Source organism: Ovis aries, chromosome X (assembly GCF_016772045.2).
Source record: "Ovis aries strain OAR_USU_Benz2616 breed Rambouillet chromosome X, ARS-UI_Ramb_v3.0, whole genome shotgun sequence".
Lineage (NCBI taxonomy): Eukaryota > Metazoa > Chordata > Mammalia > Artiodactyla > Bovidae > Ovis > Ovis aries.
The window spans coordinates 49,617,802-49,634,043 of NC_056080.1; the positions used below are offsets into that span (position 1 = coordinate 49,617,802).

At 41.4% G+C, this 16,242-nt stretch overlaps 1 protein-coding gene across 2 annotated transcripts in view; it reads right to left on the reverse strand.

Annotated features, from left to right (window-relative positions):
* Nucleotides 1-843: 843 nt before the first annotated feature.
* The window catches only part of RRAGB (Ras related GTP binding B), a 60,191-nt gene continuing 44,792 nt past the window's right edge, over nt 844-16,242 (reverse strand). For both annotated transcript variants that reach the window (XM_042241652.2, XM_042241651.2), the window contains one exon: nt 844-3,240. In XM_042241652.2, coding sequence (XP_042097586.1) covers nt 3,110-3,240 — 131 coding nt within the window. In that variant the 3' untranslated portion in view covers nt 844-3,109. The remainder of the gene's footprint in view (nt 3,241-16,242) is intronic.

Below are 16,242 nucleotides of genomic sequence, written 5' to 3' on the forward strand. Positions count from 1 at the left end.
GTTGCCATTTCAGGCAGTGATAAGTACTTTTTAAAATCTGAAAAACAGGGTAAAAAGTTACAGAATAACAAGTTCAAGTGAGGCTATCTCCCAAAGTCAGAAAAGTTTTTTCTGAGGAGACATTTGAGCAGAGGCCTGAATGAAAAGAAGGAACAAGGCAAGTGAAGAAGTGCTAAACCCTAATGCACAGTCAGGCTTAGTGTAATTAAAAAATAGCAAGGAGAACATTATGGATGGAATTCATCAGGCCAGGGGGAAAGTGATAGGAAAAGAGATCAAAACAGGTCATATAGGTCCCTATAAGCAGTATTTCTTCCAAGTGTGTTGAGAAGGAATTTGAGAGAACTTTTGTTTGTTTTGCATATGTCTTTACCTGTGTTTTACTTTTCTCTTTAATTAAAATGTATCTTTTTTATTATGGGAAGTTATAGAATCAAGATTGCCAGGAGATGGGGAACTGAAGATTGTCCTGGCCGCGACCTGAGACCTCCATGAGTGGAGGGAAGAGTGATCTACGTCTTTTCCCCCAGCAGCTTGGACCAGTCCCAGCCCCCCACCGCATTTCCCCACCCCGGGGGAGCTGGGGTATTCCTGCCAAGCACCTTGAATCTGAAGGGCCTCAAAGTGGGCAGGGCCAGGGTCCAGAGGGGGTGGGGGTGGGGTTCCTGCTCTGCCCCTGCCCATCCCCACTCCATCTTGCCTTCCTGTCCTCTCATCTATCCTCTGCCCCCACTGGAGACAGAAGATTTTTATTTTCTATTATTTATAACCTTGGGCCCCCTGTTCTTTCTTCCCATTAACTTGAGTCACCTGCATAAGACAAACAGACATGCCCCGCAAGGATGGTTGGATAAGGACTTTTACTTTTTATTACATAAAAATATTTTTAAAAATTAAAAAAAATAAAATTTTAAACTAACTTAAAAAAAAAAAAAGATTGCCAGGAGAAATATCAATAACCTCACATATGCAGATGACACCACCCTTATGGCACAAAGTGAAGAGGAACTAAAAAGCCTCTTGATGAAAGTGAAAGAGGAGAGTGAAAAAGTTGGCTTAAAGCTCAACATTCAGAAAGTGAAAATCATGGCATCCGGTCCCATCACTTCAATGCAAATAGATGGGGAAACAGTCTCAGACTTTATTTTGGGGGGCTCCAAAATCACTCCAGATGGTGATTGTAGCCATGAAAGGAAAAGATGCTTACTCCTTGGAAGGAAAGTTATGGCCAACCTAGATAGTATATTCAAAAGCAGAGACATTACTTTGCCAACAAAGGTCCATCTAGTCAAGGGTATGGTTTTTCCTGTAGTCATGTATGGATGTGAGAGTTGGACTGTGAAGAAAGCTGAGCACCAAAGAATTGATGGTTTTGAACTGTGGTGTTGGAGAAGACTCTTGAGAGTCCCATAAACTTCAAGGAGATCCAACCAGTCCATTCTAAAGGAGATCAGTCCTGGGTGTTCTTTGGAAGGACTGATGCTAAAGCTGAAACTCCAGTACTTTGGCCACCTCATGCAAAGAGTTGACTCATTGGGAAAGACTCTGATGCTGGGAGGAATTGGGGCAGGAGGAAAAGGGGACGACCGAGGATGAGATGGCTGGATGGCATCACTGACTCGATGGACATGAGTTTGAGTGAACTCTGGGAGTTGGTGATGAACAGGGAGGCCTGGCGTGCTTCAATTCATGGGGTCACAAGGAGTTGGACACGACTGAGCGATTGAACTGAACTGAGAGAGAATAATACAATTAACCCGTTTTACTTATCATCCAGCTTTAATAATTATCAAGTCATCAAGTCATGGTTTCTTTTGTTTCTTCTGTATACTCACCTACTCCCCACACATCTTCAGATAATTTTGAAATAAATTTCACACTTCCTATCCTTTTATCATTTGGCATTTATGTCTGAAAGATAAGGACCATCTGAGTGTTTTGTATGCACAGCGTTAAATAAGGAAGATTACTTTGAAGATGAAACAAAATAAGTGTCTATTACATATCAGGTACTCTCCAAATGGCAGTTATTATCACTATTCCTCTGACAGGATGCTGAGGAAGTTGCAATCTTGACTGAAACTGAGACCAGGATAACCGTGTAGAGTGGAGACAGAATTGAGGATCCGACTGGGGAGGAAAGTCAGCCAGGAGCAAAGTATGGTAGAGATGTAATAGAAATGGATATGCATAAGGTAAAGTAGCTATTGCCATCATGGTGGTCAAATCAGAGCCATGTCTGTAGAGAGTCACAAGAGAGTCAGGCACACCTGTGAATTAAGCTCTCTCACTACCACAAGTGATATCTCTGCTTATGTGAAGCCTTAGGAAGGCAAATCCACAGCGCTTTCTAGTGACCCTGCCCAGGTTTAGTGTTGCCAGAGATCTGTAGACTCCAATGCCTCATGACATTTCAGTGTTATAAAACTACAGTTTCTGGGGAGTTTATCAAGTCATCTTCCCTTTAACATTCTCCTGAGTCAGGTATTCCAGTTTCATCTCACCATGGATCTACCAACTGAATGAACTAATATTATTGCTGTTATTATTATTTTTCACCATTGTAAAGTACAAATATACACCAGGCATTGTTAGGGCACTTCAGAAACATTATCTCATCTCATCGAATTATGTAAAGCTGATGTTATTACTACCATTTTACTGATGAGGAAATTGAGGGTGGGAGAGTTTAGGAGACTATTCAAAATAATACACTTAGAAAGTACACACCTGGTCTAACTTTAATGTCAAACATCTTAATTCTACACTAGGCTACCTTAGAGAAAAGGCACTATCTTTCATATTCAGACACCTTGGTAGCTCTTGGCAACATGAGCCACTGAAAATTGCACCCCAACTATCTCCTTAAGTAGGTGGCAGAAGGATGAGCAGACATCTGGTTTGGGGGGGTGGTGGTTAAGATTCATTCCCTGAGACTTCTACCTAAGAAAGTATGGCTGGAGGCAGAAAAGTTTCTGGAGTGGAAAAGTATAAAGTATGCATAACCTTAGCCGTACTTTTCTTCCTAGATACTAATCAGAGAATGCCTCAAAGTAAGATGATGTCTCCTTATCTCAGATTATGTCAGAAAGTGTGAAAAGAACTAATCTTATTCCCAAGGGTCCACAGCAGCAGAATGTCTTTTCTTGCCCAATGTTTCAGGAGGCATTTTAGCAGTCTGGCTTAGAAGGACACCAAGCAGCTGGCTTAGGAATTTGAACTCTTCCTCCAAAGAAAAACCTAAAAAAAAAAAAAAAAAAGTTCTGACTATATAGCAATCCAGAACTTAGTAACTAGAGCTAGATTTATTCTTGAACTCAATTAATCCAGCCAATGTTGCTTGCTCCTTCTCTAGGAAATGTCTGGAAAAGCTTTATTCATTCATTCATCAACTACTTACTGAATACTTATGACATGTCAGGAATGTACTATATTGTAGTGAGTCAGTGAGGAGGCAAAATAGACATATCTAGAACCCCATGAAGAGTATGAAAAGGCAAAAAGTTATGACACTGAAAGATGAACTCCCCAAGTCAGTAGGTAACCAATATGCTACTGGAGAAGAGTGGAGAAATGGCTACAGAAAGAATGAAAAGGCTGAGCCAAAGAAAAAACAACACACACTTGTGGATGTGACTTGTGATGGAAGTAAAGAACAATATTGCATAAGAACCTGGAATGTTAGATCCATGGATCAAGGTAAATTGTAAGTGGTCAAACAGGAGATGGCAAGAGTGAACATTGACATTTTAGGAATCAATGAACTAAAATGGACTGGAAGGGGAAAATTTAATTCAGATGACCGTTATATCTACTACTATGGGCAAGAATGCCTTAGAAGAAAAGGAGTAGCCCTCATAGTCAACAAAAGAGCCTGAAATGCAGTACTTGGGTGTAGTCTCAAAAATGACAGAATGATTTCAGTTCTCTTCCAAGGTAAACCATTCAATATCACTGTAATCCAAGTCTATGTCCCAACCAAAAGTGCCAAAGAAGCTGAAGTTGAATGGTTCTATGAAGACCTACAAGACCTTTTAGAACCAACACCAAAAGAGACGTCCTTTTCATCAAAGGTGACTGGAAAGCAAAAATAAGAAGTCAAGAGATACCTGGAGTAACAGGCAATTTGGCCTTGGAGTACAAAATGAAGCAGGACAAAGGCTACAGAGTTTTGCAAAGAGAAAGCACTTGTCATAGCATACACCCTCTTCCAACAACTCAAGAGATGATTCTACACATGGACATCTCCAAATAGTCAATACCAAAATCAGATTGAATATATTCTTTGCAGCCAAAGGTGGAGAAGCTCTATACAGTTAGCAAAAAGAAGACCAGGAGCTGACTGTGACTTAGATCATGAACTCCTGATTGCAAAATTCAGACTGAAACTGAAGAAAGTAGGGAAAACCACAAGACCACTCAGGTATGACCTAAATCAAATCCCTCATGATTATACAGTGGAAGTGAGAAATAGATTCAAGGAATTAGATCTGATAAAGTGCCTGAAGAACTATGGTCAGAGGTTCATAACATTGTACAGGATGTGGTGATCAAAAATATTCCCAAGAAGAAGAAAAACAAAAAAAGGCAAAACGGTTGTCTGAGGAGGCCTTAAAATAGCTGAGCAAAGAAGGGAAAGGAGAAAAGGAAACATATACCCATCTAAATGCAGAATGCCAAAGAATAGCAAGTGAAGTGAGGTCGTTCAGTCATGTCTGACTCTTTGCGACCCCATGGACTGTAGCCTACCAGGCTCTGAGGAGCCTCTCAGTCCATGGAATTTTCCAGGCAAGAGTACTGGAGGGAGTTACCATTTCCTTCTCCAGGGGCTCTTCACAACCCAGGGATCAAACCCGGGTCTCGCACACTACAGGCAGACGCTTTACCATCTGAGCCACCAGGGAATAGCAAGGAGATATTTTTAAAAAAGCCTTTCCAAGCAATCACTTAATTCAAGCCAGGCTTCAGCAATATGTGAACCGTGAACTTCCTGATGTTCAAGCTGGATTTAGAAAAGGCAGAGGAACCACAGATCAAATTGCCAACATCCATTTGGATCATCAAAAAAGCGACAGTTTCAGAAAAACATCTACTTCTGCTTTATTGACAATGCCAAAGCCTTTGACTGTGGATCACAACAAACTGTGGAAAATTCTTCAAGAGGTGGGAATACCAGACCACCTGACCTTCCTCCTGAGAAGTCTGTATACAAGTCAGGAAGCAACAGTGAGAACTGGAGATGGAACAACAGACTGGTTCCAAATTGGGAAAGGAGTATGTCAAGGCTGTATATTGTCACCCTGCTTATTTAACTTATATGCAGAGTACATCATGAGAAATGATGGACTAGATGAAGCACAAGCTGGAGTCAAGATTTCTGGGAGAAATGTCAATAATCTCATATATGCAGATGACACCATACTTATGACAGAAAGTGAAAAGGAACTAAAGAGCCTCTTAATGGAAGTAAAAAAGGAAAGTGAAAAGCTGGCCATATATACAGATGACACCATACTTATGACAGAAAGCAAAAAGGAACTAAAGAGCCTCTTAGTGAAAGTAAAAAAGGAAAGTGAAAAGCTGGCTTAAAACTCAACATTCAAAAAAATGAAGATCATGGCATCTGGTCCCATCACTTCATGGCAAATAGATGAGGAAACAATTAAAACAGTGAAAGAGTTTATTTTCTTCCTCTCCAAAATCACTGCAGATGGTGACTGCAGGCACTGAATTAAAATATGCTTGCTCCTTGGAAGAAACCTATGACAAACCTAGACAACATATTAAAAAGCAGAAGCATTACTTTGCCAACAAAGGTCCATATACTGAGAGCTATGGTTTTTCCGGTTGTCATGTATGGATGTGAGAGTTGGACCATAAAGAAAGCTGAACACCAAAGAATTGATGCTTTTGAACTGTGGTGTTGAAGAAGACTCTTGAGAGTCCCTTGGACTGCAAGGAGATCAAGTCAGTCAATCCTAATGGAAATCAATCCTGAATACTCATTGGAACGACTCATGCTGAAGCTGAGACTCCAATACTTTGGCCACTTGATGCGAAGAACTGACTCATTAGAAAATGCCCTGATGCTTGGAAAGATTGAAGGCAGGAGGAGAAGGGGACGATAGAGGAAGAGATGGTTGGATGGCATCACTGACTCACTGGACATGAGTTTGAGCAAGCTCCAGGTGTTGGTGGATAGTGAAGCCTGGCATGTTGCAGTCCACGGGGTCACAAAGAGTCAATCACTACTGACTGACTGAACTGAAGTGATACTCTCAAGGAGTTTCCATTATTGTGGAAGATCTTTTTTGCAAGCAGACTGTCTTTTTGTCTTCCTAACCACAAGGCCTACAACAGCTAAATATACAGGACTACTCAATCAGTACTTACTAACATATGAAGAGAAATTGGAGTTGACACCCTATGGAGCTAATTTATAGTCAATCTCTTCTAGAGATAGTGTGTCTGTCCAGTTCTAGCTACCTTATTCTGAAGTTCCTGAGTTATACAAGGTATAGACATCTCTTTTTCTAACATCTTCTGTGCTACTCGAGCAGTGCAGTAGGAGAGGTTAGTGGCACACACTAGATGCCTAGATTCAAGTCCCAAATCTGTCACTCACATAGCATGTAACTTGTGGGCAAGTAACCTAATCTCTCTGTGTCTCATTTTTATCATATATAACAGTAACTAATTAATGGAATTTTAAGGACAAAATGAATATATATTAACAATATATTTGGACTTCCCAGGTGGTGCTAGTTGTAAATAACCAACCTGCCAGTACAGGAGACATAAGAGATATTAGTTCAATTCCTGGGTCAGCAGATCCCCTGGAGGAGGGCATCACAACCCACTCGTGTTCTTGCCTGGAGAATCCCATGGACAGAGAAGCCTGACAGGCTGCAGTCCATAGGGTCGCAATGAGTCAGACACCACTGAAGTGACTTTGCCTGCAATAATGTAATTAATGTAGCTATTTATAAGAGTGCATGATACATGGTAAGCAATCAATAAATGTTGGAAATCATAATTGTTGTTCTGGAGCTAAAATGAAGGGAGGTACCAAATATTAGCAGTTTGCAACTGAGCTACTCCAAAGAATTCAGTGTCTTACTTTTTATGGGGTGAGAATTTAGCTACTTTCTCCTACACTGAGTTCAGTCTTTCCAGTTTCAAGTAGTGCTCAAGAGGAGTATATGTGTGATGTTGAAAATAGATCACAAATGAGGCAATCTTTCACTCAGAAGCTGTAGACCAGATTCTGAGGAATTTCTTTTGGGATAAGACCAGCCTAAAGAAGAAATTCTACAGGAGCTGTGGAAAAATACTTCCCTTGATATTGCTTCCATCCTCTTTTATTCCCTGTATAACCTTGCTTCTTGAAGGAGCAGCTGCTTTGCTTCATTAATGTCCACATACTTTTCAAGCCCAAGTATGGTTTCTGCCTTCTCCACTCCAATGTAACCATTTCTGACAACACAGACTGACCTTGAGAACATTATGCTATGTGAGATGTTAAAGAAAGACCAATACTGTATCATCTCATCTATATGTGGAATCTAAAAATGTCAAACTCATATAAGAAGAATAAAATGGTCATTTCCAGGGGCTGAGAAAGTGTGAAAGTGTTAGTCATTCATTTGTGTCTGACTCTTTGCAACTCCATGGACTGTAGTCCACCAGGCTTCTCTGTCCATGGAATTCTCCAGGCAAGAATACTGGAGTGGATTGCCATTTCCTTCTCCAGGGGATCTTCCCAACCCAGGGATTGAACCTGAGTTTCCTGCATTGCAGGCAAATTCTTTACCATTTGAGCCACCATAGCACCCATAGGGGCTGAAGGGTGGGGGAAATGGGGAGATGCTGATCAAATAGAACAAATTTCCAGTTATAAGATGAATTAATTCTGAGGATCTAATTACAGTATGGTGACTATAATTAAGAAGAGTGTATTGTATGCTTAAAATTTGCTAAGAAAGTAGATTTTAAGTGTTCTTTAACAGAAAAATAAAAGGTAACTATGTGGGGTGATGGATGTCTTAGTTGCAATAATCATTTCACAATGTATTTGAAATACATTTGAAATCACAATGTTGTACACCTTAAGAAAACAAATATGACATTGTACAACATAAATGTATACAATTTTTATTTGTCAATCATACCTCAATAAAGTTGGAAAAAATGCTAATTGTTTTCCACTAAATCTCATGCAGTGAGGACATTTATATACAATGAGGCCAGAAACCTTGTTAGTGAAGACTGCAGAAAGACCTTAACTGCTTTCCTGCTTTACAAGGAACTCAGGAATTTAAGTGGGAAATCATAAGGTGGCCTTTGCTGTGAGACACCCAAAAATGTTGCAAAGTTTTTCCCTCCTATTCTTAAAGGGCCGCAGAGGTGGTGCATTTGTAAAGAATCTCCCTACTACCACAGGAGATGGCAGAGACACGCATTTGATCCCTGGGTCAGGAAGATCCCCTGTAAGAGGAAATGGAAACGACTCCAGTATTCTTGCCTGGAAAATCCTATGGACAGAGGAAGCTGGCAGGCTACAGTTCAGGGGGGTCACAGAGACTCGGAAACAACTGATCAACTGAGCACATGGAGACATAGAAGTTATAAATATCTGCTCACAGCTGTCCAATTCTTGCAAAAAATAACAAATACTGAGAAACTGCTTAGATTTGACCTAAATCCTTCAAGCTGGAGATTTTTTTTTTCCCTCCTATTTGACTCTGCTTTTTACTGCCAACTGTGGTAAAGCTTCTTATTTCATGTAGCAAAGTCCCACTGAAAACAAGAGTAATACAGATTCACAAGCATTTGGCTTACTATTTCTATAGCAGCCAACACAGTGGTAATCTCTCAGCTAGGTACCATAAACGGGTGCATCTCAAACTCTCCAGCCTAAGAAGACCATTAAATTCAGGGAGGCAACATAATTTCAAGGTTAAGTGCACGAGCCCTCAAGTTATAATACCTGAATTCAAACACCAATTTCACCACTACTGTTTAAATGTGGCCAAATTTCTTATCCTCTCTGAACCCAATTTCCCCATCTAAAAATAGTTATTATACTTACCTCATGGTATTCTTGTGAAGACTAATGAGATGATCCGTATTAAGGATTTATAACATGACACTTAGTAAATACTGGACTAAAATTAACACTTTCCATTTGGCAACCCATCTACACTTTCATATCCTATTGTGTTAACAAATAAAGCTGATTGAAACTGGAAAAAGTTAAGTCCCTACACAAACTACCCATATGTTAGCAATGGTTTCCACTTGGAACATATTACTTATTAAATAGAAGCTTCCTAGTCACTGCTTTAATCTGCTTTAATCTAAGACAGTACTATTCAAAGTTTTAGATCACTTTGAGACTCAGTGGTCTAAACTATATATTTTGCTATAATGTCTTCAACTTATCCTTGCAAACCTGGTGAACATGTTTTCTCATTCCTGCTTCCATATCTATATTTCCTTTTTTTTCCCCTTAAAGCAGTGTTTCCCAAAGTGGGTCAGCAGAATCAGTATCAGAAACACCTGGGAACTTATGTCAGAAATGTAGATTCATGGGCCCCACCCTCAGTTCAGTTCAGTCACTCAGTCGTGTCCGACTCTTTGCGAACCCATGAATCGCAGCATGCCAGGCCTCCCTGTCCATCATCAATTCCCAGAGTTCACTCAGACTCACGTCCATCGAGTCAGTGATGCCATCCAGCCATCTCATCCTTGGTCGTCCCCTTCTCCTCCTGCCCTCAATCCCTCCCAGCATCAGAGTCTTTTCCAATGAGTCAACTCTTCGCATGAGGTGGCCAAAGTACTGGAGTTTCAGCTTTAGCATCATTCCTTCCAAAGAAATCCCAGGGTTGATCTCCTTCAGAATGTACTGGTTGGATCTCCTTGCAGTCCAAGGGACTCTCAAAAGTCTTCTCCAACACCACAGTTCAAAAGCATCAATTCTTAGGCACTCAGCCTTCTTCCAGTCCAACTCTCACATGACCACAGGAAAAACCATAGCCTTGACTAGACAGACCATAGTCGGCAAAGTAATGTCTCTGCTTTTGAATATACTGTCTAGGTTGGTCATAACTTTTCTTCCAAGGAGTAAGTGTCCTTTAATTTCATGGCTGCAATCACCATCTGCAGTGATTTTAGGCCCCCCAAAAATAAAGTCTGACACTGTTTCTACAGTTTGCCCATCTATTTCCCATGAAGTGATGGGACCAGATGCCATGATCTTGGTTTTCTGAATGTTGAGATTTAAGCCAACTTTTTCACTCTCCTCTTTCACTTTCATCAAGAGGCTTTTAGTTCCTCTTCACTTTCTGCCATAAGGGTGGTGTCATCTGCATATCTGAGGTTATTGATATTTCTCCTGGCAATCTTGATTCCAGCTTGTGTTTCTTCCAGCCCAGGGTTTCTCATGATATACTCTGCATAGAAGTTAAACAAGCAGGGTGACAATATACTGCCTTGACGTACTCCTTTTTCTATTTGGATCCAGTCTGTTGTTCCATGTCCAGTTCTAACTACTGCTTCCTGGCCTGCATACAGATTTCTCAAGAGGCAGGTCAGGTGGTCTGGTATTCCCATCTCTTTCAGAATTTTCCACAGTTGATTGTGATCCACATAGTCAAAGGCTTTGGCATAGTCAATAAAGCAGAAATCGATATTTTTCTGGAACTCTCTTGCTTTTTTGATGATCCAGAGGATGTTGGCAATTTGATCTCTGGTTCCTCTGCCTTTTCTAAAACCAGCTTGAACATCAGGAAGTTCACGGTTCACATATTGCTGAAGCCTGGCTTGGAGAATTTTGAGCATTAGTTTACTAGCATGTGAGATGAGGGCAATTGTGCAGTAGTTTGAGCATTCTTTGGCATTGCCTTTCTTTGGGATTGGAATGAAAACTGGCCTTTTCCAGTCCTATGGCTACTGCTGAGTTTTCCAAATTTGCTGGCATATTGAGTGCAGCACTTTCACAGGATTTGAAATAGCTCAACTGGAATTCCATCACCTCCACTAGCTTTGTTTGTAGCGATGCTTTCTAAGGCCCACTTGACTTCACATTCCAGGATATCTGGCTCTAGATGAGTGATCACACCATCATGATTATCTGGGTCGTGAAGATCTTTTTTGTACAGTTCTTTTGTGTATTCTTGCCACCTCTTCTTAATATCTTCTGCTTCTGTTAGGTCCAGACCATTTCTGTCCTTTATCGAGCCCATCTTTGCATGAAATGTTCCCTTGGTATCTCTAATTTTCTTGAAGAGATCTCCAGTCTTTCCCATTCTGTTCTTTTCCTCTATTTCTTTGCATTGATCACTGAAGAAGGCTTTCTTATCTCTTCTTGCTATCCTCTGGAGCTCTGCATTCAGATGCTTATATCTTTCTTTTTCTCCTTTGCCTTTCACTTCTCTTCTTTTCACAACTATTTGTAAGGCTTCCCCAGACAGCCATTTTGTTTTTTGCATTTCTTTTCCATGGGGATGGTCTTGATCCCTGTCTCCTGTACAATGTCACGAACCTCATTCCATAGTTCATCAGGCACTCTATCTATCAGATCTAGGCCCTTAAATCTATTTCTCACTTCCACTGTATAATTATAAGGGATTTGATTTAGATCATACCTGAATGGTCTAGCAGTTTTCCCTACTTTCTTCAATTTAAAGATCTACTGAATCTGAAACTCTTAGTTGTGGTGTGTGGGGCACCAGTTTTGTTTTCGCGTGTGTGTGTGCATGTGTGTGTGCGTGTGTGTGTGTGTGTGTGTGTGTGTGTAGCAGAGTTTTATTAAAGTATGAAAAAAGACAGAGAAAGTTTCTGATATAGACATCAGAAGAGGGACAGAGAGTGCCCCCATCGCTAGTTTTAACAAGGAAGCTATATACTTTTTCAATTGGTTATTACAGTAAATCAAAGAATGTATCAAGGCTGTAAAGATCTTACCAGGCCCACTCCCACAATATATATTTTAAGATAACAGGATTAGAACTAACAATAGAAAGATCTTACCACACCCAGAAAAGGCAGAGGAACCTTAGAAAAGGCAGAGGAACCAGAGATCAAATTGCCAACATCCTCTGGATCATCAAAAAAGCAAGAGAGTTCCAGAAAATATCGATTTCTGCTTTATTGACTATGCCAAAGCCTTTGACTGTGTGGATCACCATAAACTGTGGAAAATTCTGAAAGAGATGGGAATACAGACCACCTGACCTGCCTCTTGAGAAATCTGTATGCAGGTCAGGAAGCAACAGTTAGAACTGGACATGGAACAACAGACTGGTTCCAAATAGGAAAAGGAGTTCGTCAAGGCTGTATATTTTCACCCTGCTTATTTAACTTCTATGCAGAGTACATCATGAGAAATGCTGGGCTGGAAGAAACACAAGCTGGAATCAAGATTGCCAGGAGAAATATCAATAACCTCAGATATGCAGATGACACCACCCTTATGGCAGAAAGTGAAGAGTAGCTAAAAGCCTCTTGATGAAAGTGAAAGAAGAGAGTGAAAAAGTTGGCTTAAAGCTCAACATTCAGAAAACCAAGATCATGGCATCTGGTCCCATCACTTCATGGGAAATAGATGGGGAAACAATGGAAACTGTGTCAGACTTTATTTTCTGGGGCTCCAAAATCACTGCAGATGGTGACTGCAGCCATGAAATTAAAAGACACTTACTCCTTGGAAGAAAAGTTATGACCAACCTAGATAGCATATTCAAAAGCAGAGACATAACTTTGCTGACTAAGGTCCGCCTAGTCAAGGCTATGGTTTTTCCAGTGGTCATGTATGGTTGTGAAAGTTGGACTGTGAAGAAGGCTGAGCGCCGAATTGATGCTTTTGAACTGTGGTGTTGGAGAAGACTCTTGAGAGTCCCTTGGACTGCAAGGAGATCCAACCATTCCATTCTGAAGGAGATCAGCCCTGGGATTTCTTTGGAAAGAATGATGCTAAAGCTGAAGCTCCAGTACTTTGGCCACCTCATGAGAATATTTGCCTCATTGGAAAAGTCTCTGATGCTGGGAGGATTGAGGGCAGGAGGAGAAGGGACGACCAAGGATGAGATGCCTGGATGGCATCACTGACTCGATGGATGTGAGTCTGAGTGATCTCTGGGAATTTGTGATGGACAGGGAGGCCTGGCGTGCTGCGATTCATGGGGTCGCGAAGAGTGGGACAGGACTGAGCGATTGAACTGAACTGAACTGAACCAGACCCACGCCCATAATATACATTTTAAGATGACAGGATTAGTCAGAAGGTTCTCAAGAAGGAGAAACATGTCCTCAAGCAGGATACATTGCCACTGATACAGAGTTTAAGGGAAAAACATATCCTTGAGCAAGATGAGTTGTTTTGTTGTGCAATCATCAGCTCTGGGCTTAAAGAAAAAAAAAAAAAAGTTTGTCCTTTTCTCCTCCTTGAGAGCCCCAGACTCCTCTCTCCTCCTTGGGGACCCCAGACTTCTTATCAGTCTACCTAGGAATTGACTCTCTCACCTCTGCTTTTCTTTTAGGAAAATTATGTTGCCAAGGGAAAGGGGCATTGTTTTCATTCCATAACTACCTCCTACTGTTGAAGGGCATGGTCCCTAAAATGTTGAGGCAACATATTCTCCTAACCTCAGAAGGTCTCTGATCCAAGGGCCCCAAGTAATAGTTGGAGGAGGCTGTGGCACTCATAGGAGCCTGAACAACCATTTGTAACTTAAAAGCTTTCAGAGGGTTAGAAACAAACCCCGTTTCACAGTTACAGATGTAAGGCAAAACAGTCTTTAAACCAAGTTAAAATATAATCAAAATTAAAGGTTACACTATACCCATAGTTTGGAGAAGGCAATGGCACCCCACTCCAGTACTCTTGCCTGGAAAATCCCATGGACGGAGGAGCCTGGTAGGTTGCTAGGAGTCGGACAAGACTGACCACCTTCACTTTCACTTTTCACTTTAATGCATTGGAGAAGGAAATGGCGACCCACTCCAGTGTTCTTGCCTGGAGAATCCCAGGGACGGGGAGCCTGGTGGGCTGCCGTCTATGGGGTCGCACAGAGTTGGACAAGACTGAAGCGACTTAGCAGCAGAAGCAGTAGCATATCCATAGTTTCATCAGTCCATCTTAGGATTGTTAGACATCATCAGATCAAGAAGAGGCATCACATAAGATTGTTGTTGGTGAAAGTTTTTGCAGAGTTGAAGAAAGTCCTTTCTTTGAAGCAGAGAATCTCATCATGGGAAGTCTTCAATTGATGAGGAGGGGGAGCACTCCACAGACCCAGCGATTAGACCTACTGTGGAGGCTGGGTCAGTGGTCACCTCCTGGAGTTCTCGTAATGTCTGCTGAAAAACTGAAAGCTGAGTCACATAGTTCATTAATTCTAAGGCTTTAGGATCTATGACAATATCTGTGCACAAAAATGGTCTGTCATAGAGACAGTCCTTTCTTAGGGGCAATTTGAGCCCTCATTAAAGCTATGGGTAAGTTTTTAAACCAACCGTCTTGTGTTTTCTGAGTTAGCTTATACAGATATCTCTTAATAATGTCATTAGCCTTTTCAACTTTTTCTGAAGATTGGAGTCTCCAGGAACAGTGTGATATTCTATTCCTAGAGCTTTCAACACCCCTTGAGTTATAGCAGCTTTAAAGAGAGAACCATTGTCACTCTGAACTTTAGAGTTTAAGATCCCACTTATATCATGAGAAATCAGTACAGTAAGATTTCACCTATTCATCAACTTTAGAGGATACTGCTTTTGACATGGAAATAAGTGAGGGTCTTTGAGCTTGATAATGACAGGAACAGCATTTTGTGTTCAACTCACAGTTTTTCCATCAGCCCACACTCTAGGATTTACATTTTGTTCTGTTAAAAACAGCAGGTTCCATATTCATGAAAACAGAGGCCTGGACCTTGCTCAGTATATCTCTCCCTAGAAGAGTTGAGGGAGACTCTGGCATGATTTGAAACTCAAGAAAATAGCACAGAGTCCTAGTTACAGCTTAAACGATAACTGAAATATAAACGTTTGTCCCATCCAGACAGTCCCATTACAGTAGTGGATCAGTAGGAAAGCGGACCAGGGGCTTCAGTGAGCACAGAGAAAGTTGCCTTGGTGTCCAAGAGAAAATCAACTGATTGTCCTTCCCCCCACCCCGTTCCTCAGGTATAATTAGGATGGGAGCTTGTGTGAACCCCTGGGCACCTTCAGTCCTGATTGTCCTGAGAGTCCGACCCCTGGGGCCTATACCTCGGAAGGCAGTCTCTCCTCAGGTATGGTCCTTTACAGACCGGACATGGGGCCGGGGTTAGCTTAGATGCCTGAAGGCAATCCCACTTGAGATGCCCTTCCTTTCCACAGTAACAAGCTCATCCCTTTTCACATGGGTTCCTCTGGGCATTTTTCCTCAGGCTGTTTCAGAGCAGATCTAACAGCCATGCTGGGGCTTCAGTCTTTTGCCTGGTTCATTTATTGCCTCCTATTTTCCTCCTCATATCCTCTACCATAATATACCATCTGAGCCAGCTGCAACAGTTTTTCTAAAGACTGATTTGGTCCAAATGCCTGTTTTTGTAACTTATTGCAGATATCTGGAGCTGACTGAGTGAGAAATCTATCTTTTAAGAAAATTTCTCCATCTGCACTTTTGGAATCAATGTCAGTAAACTTGCAGAGAGCCTCCAGTAGTCTATACTAGGAATTTATCAGGAGTTTCCTTCTCTCCCTGTTCTATGTCAGTCAACTTAGCATAGTTTAAAGTCTTCGTGTGCGCTTGCTTGAGTCCTTCAAGACTACATCCAGCAAAGTGGCTCTGTTATGGGAACTGCTTGGCTCCCCATAGGGAGGAGGGCTATTTCGTGTTCCCTCTTTCCCCTTGTCTCATGTTCAAGCCATTCATCTCCAAAAGTAGTAGCTTCCCCCAAAACTCAAGCTATTGAGTCAGGGGTCAGCATCTGTCCCAAGACATACATTGTATCTCTCCAAGTAAGGTCATAAAGTAAAGTTAGTCCTGTTAAGGCTTCCATGTACTTTTTAGATCCTCTAAATAGTCTCAACCACAATTGGAACTGTTTGAATCTCTACCGAGACTGAGGCAACCCCTCCTGGAAGATGCCTTGATTCTCAGCCTGTTCAGTTGGAAGCCCCAGACACAGGGGCAAAGTAAGAGGACAGGAGGCTGCTAAAAAGGTTTCACACCCAAACCTGCACCCTTAGGACATA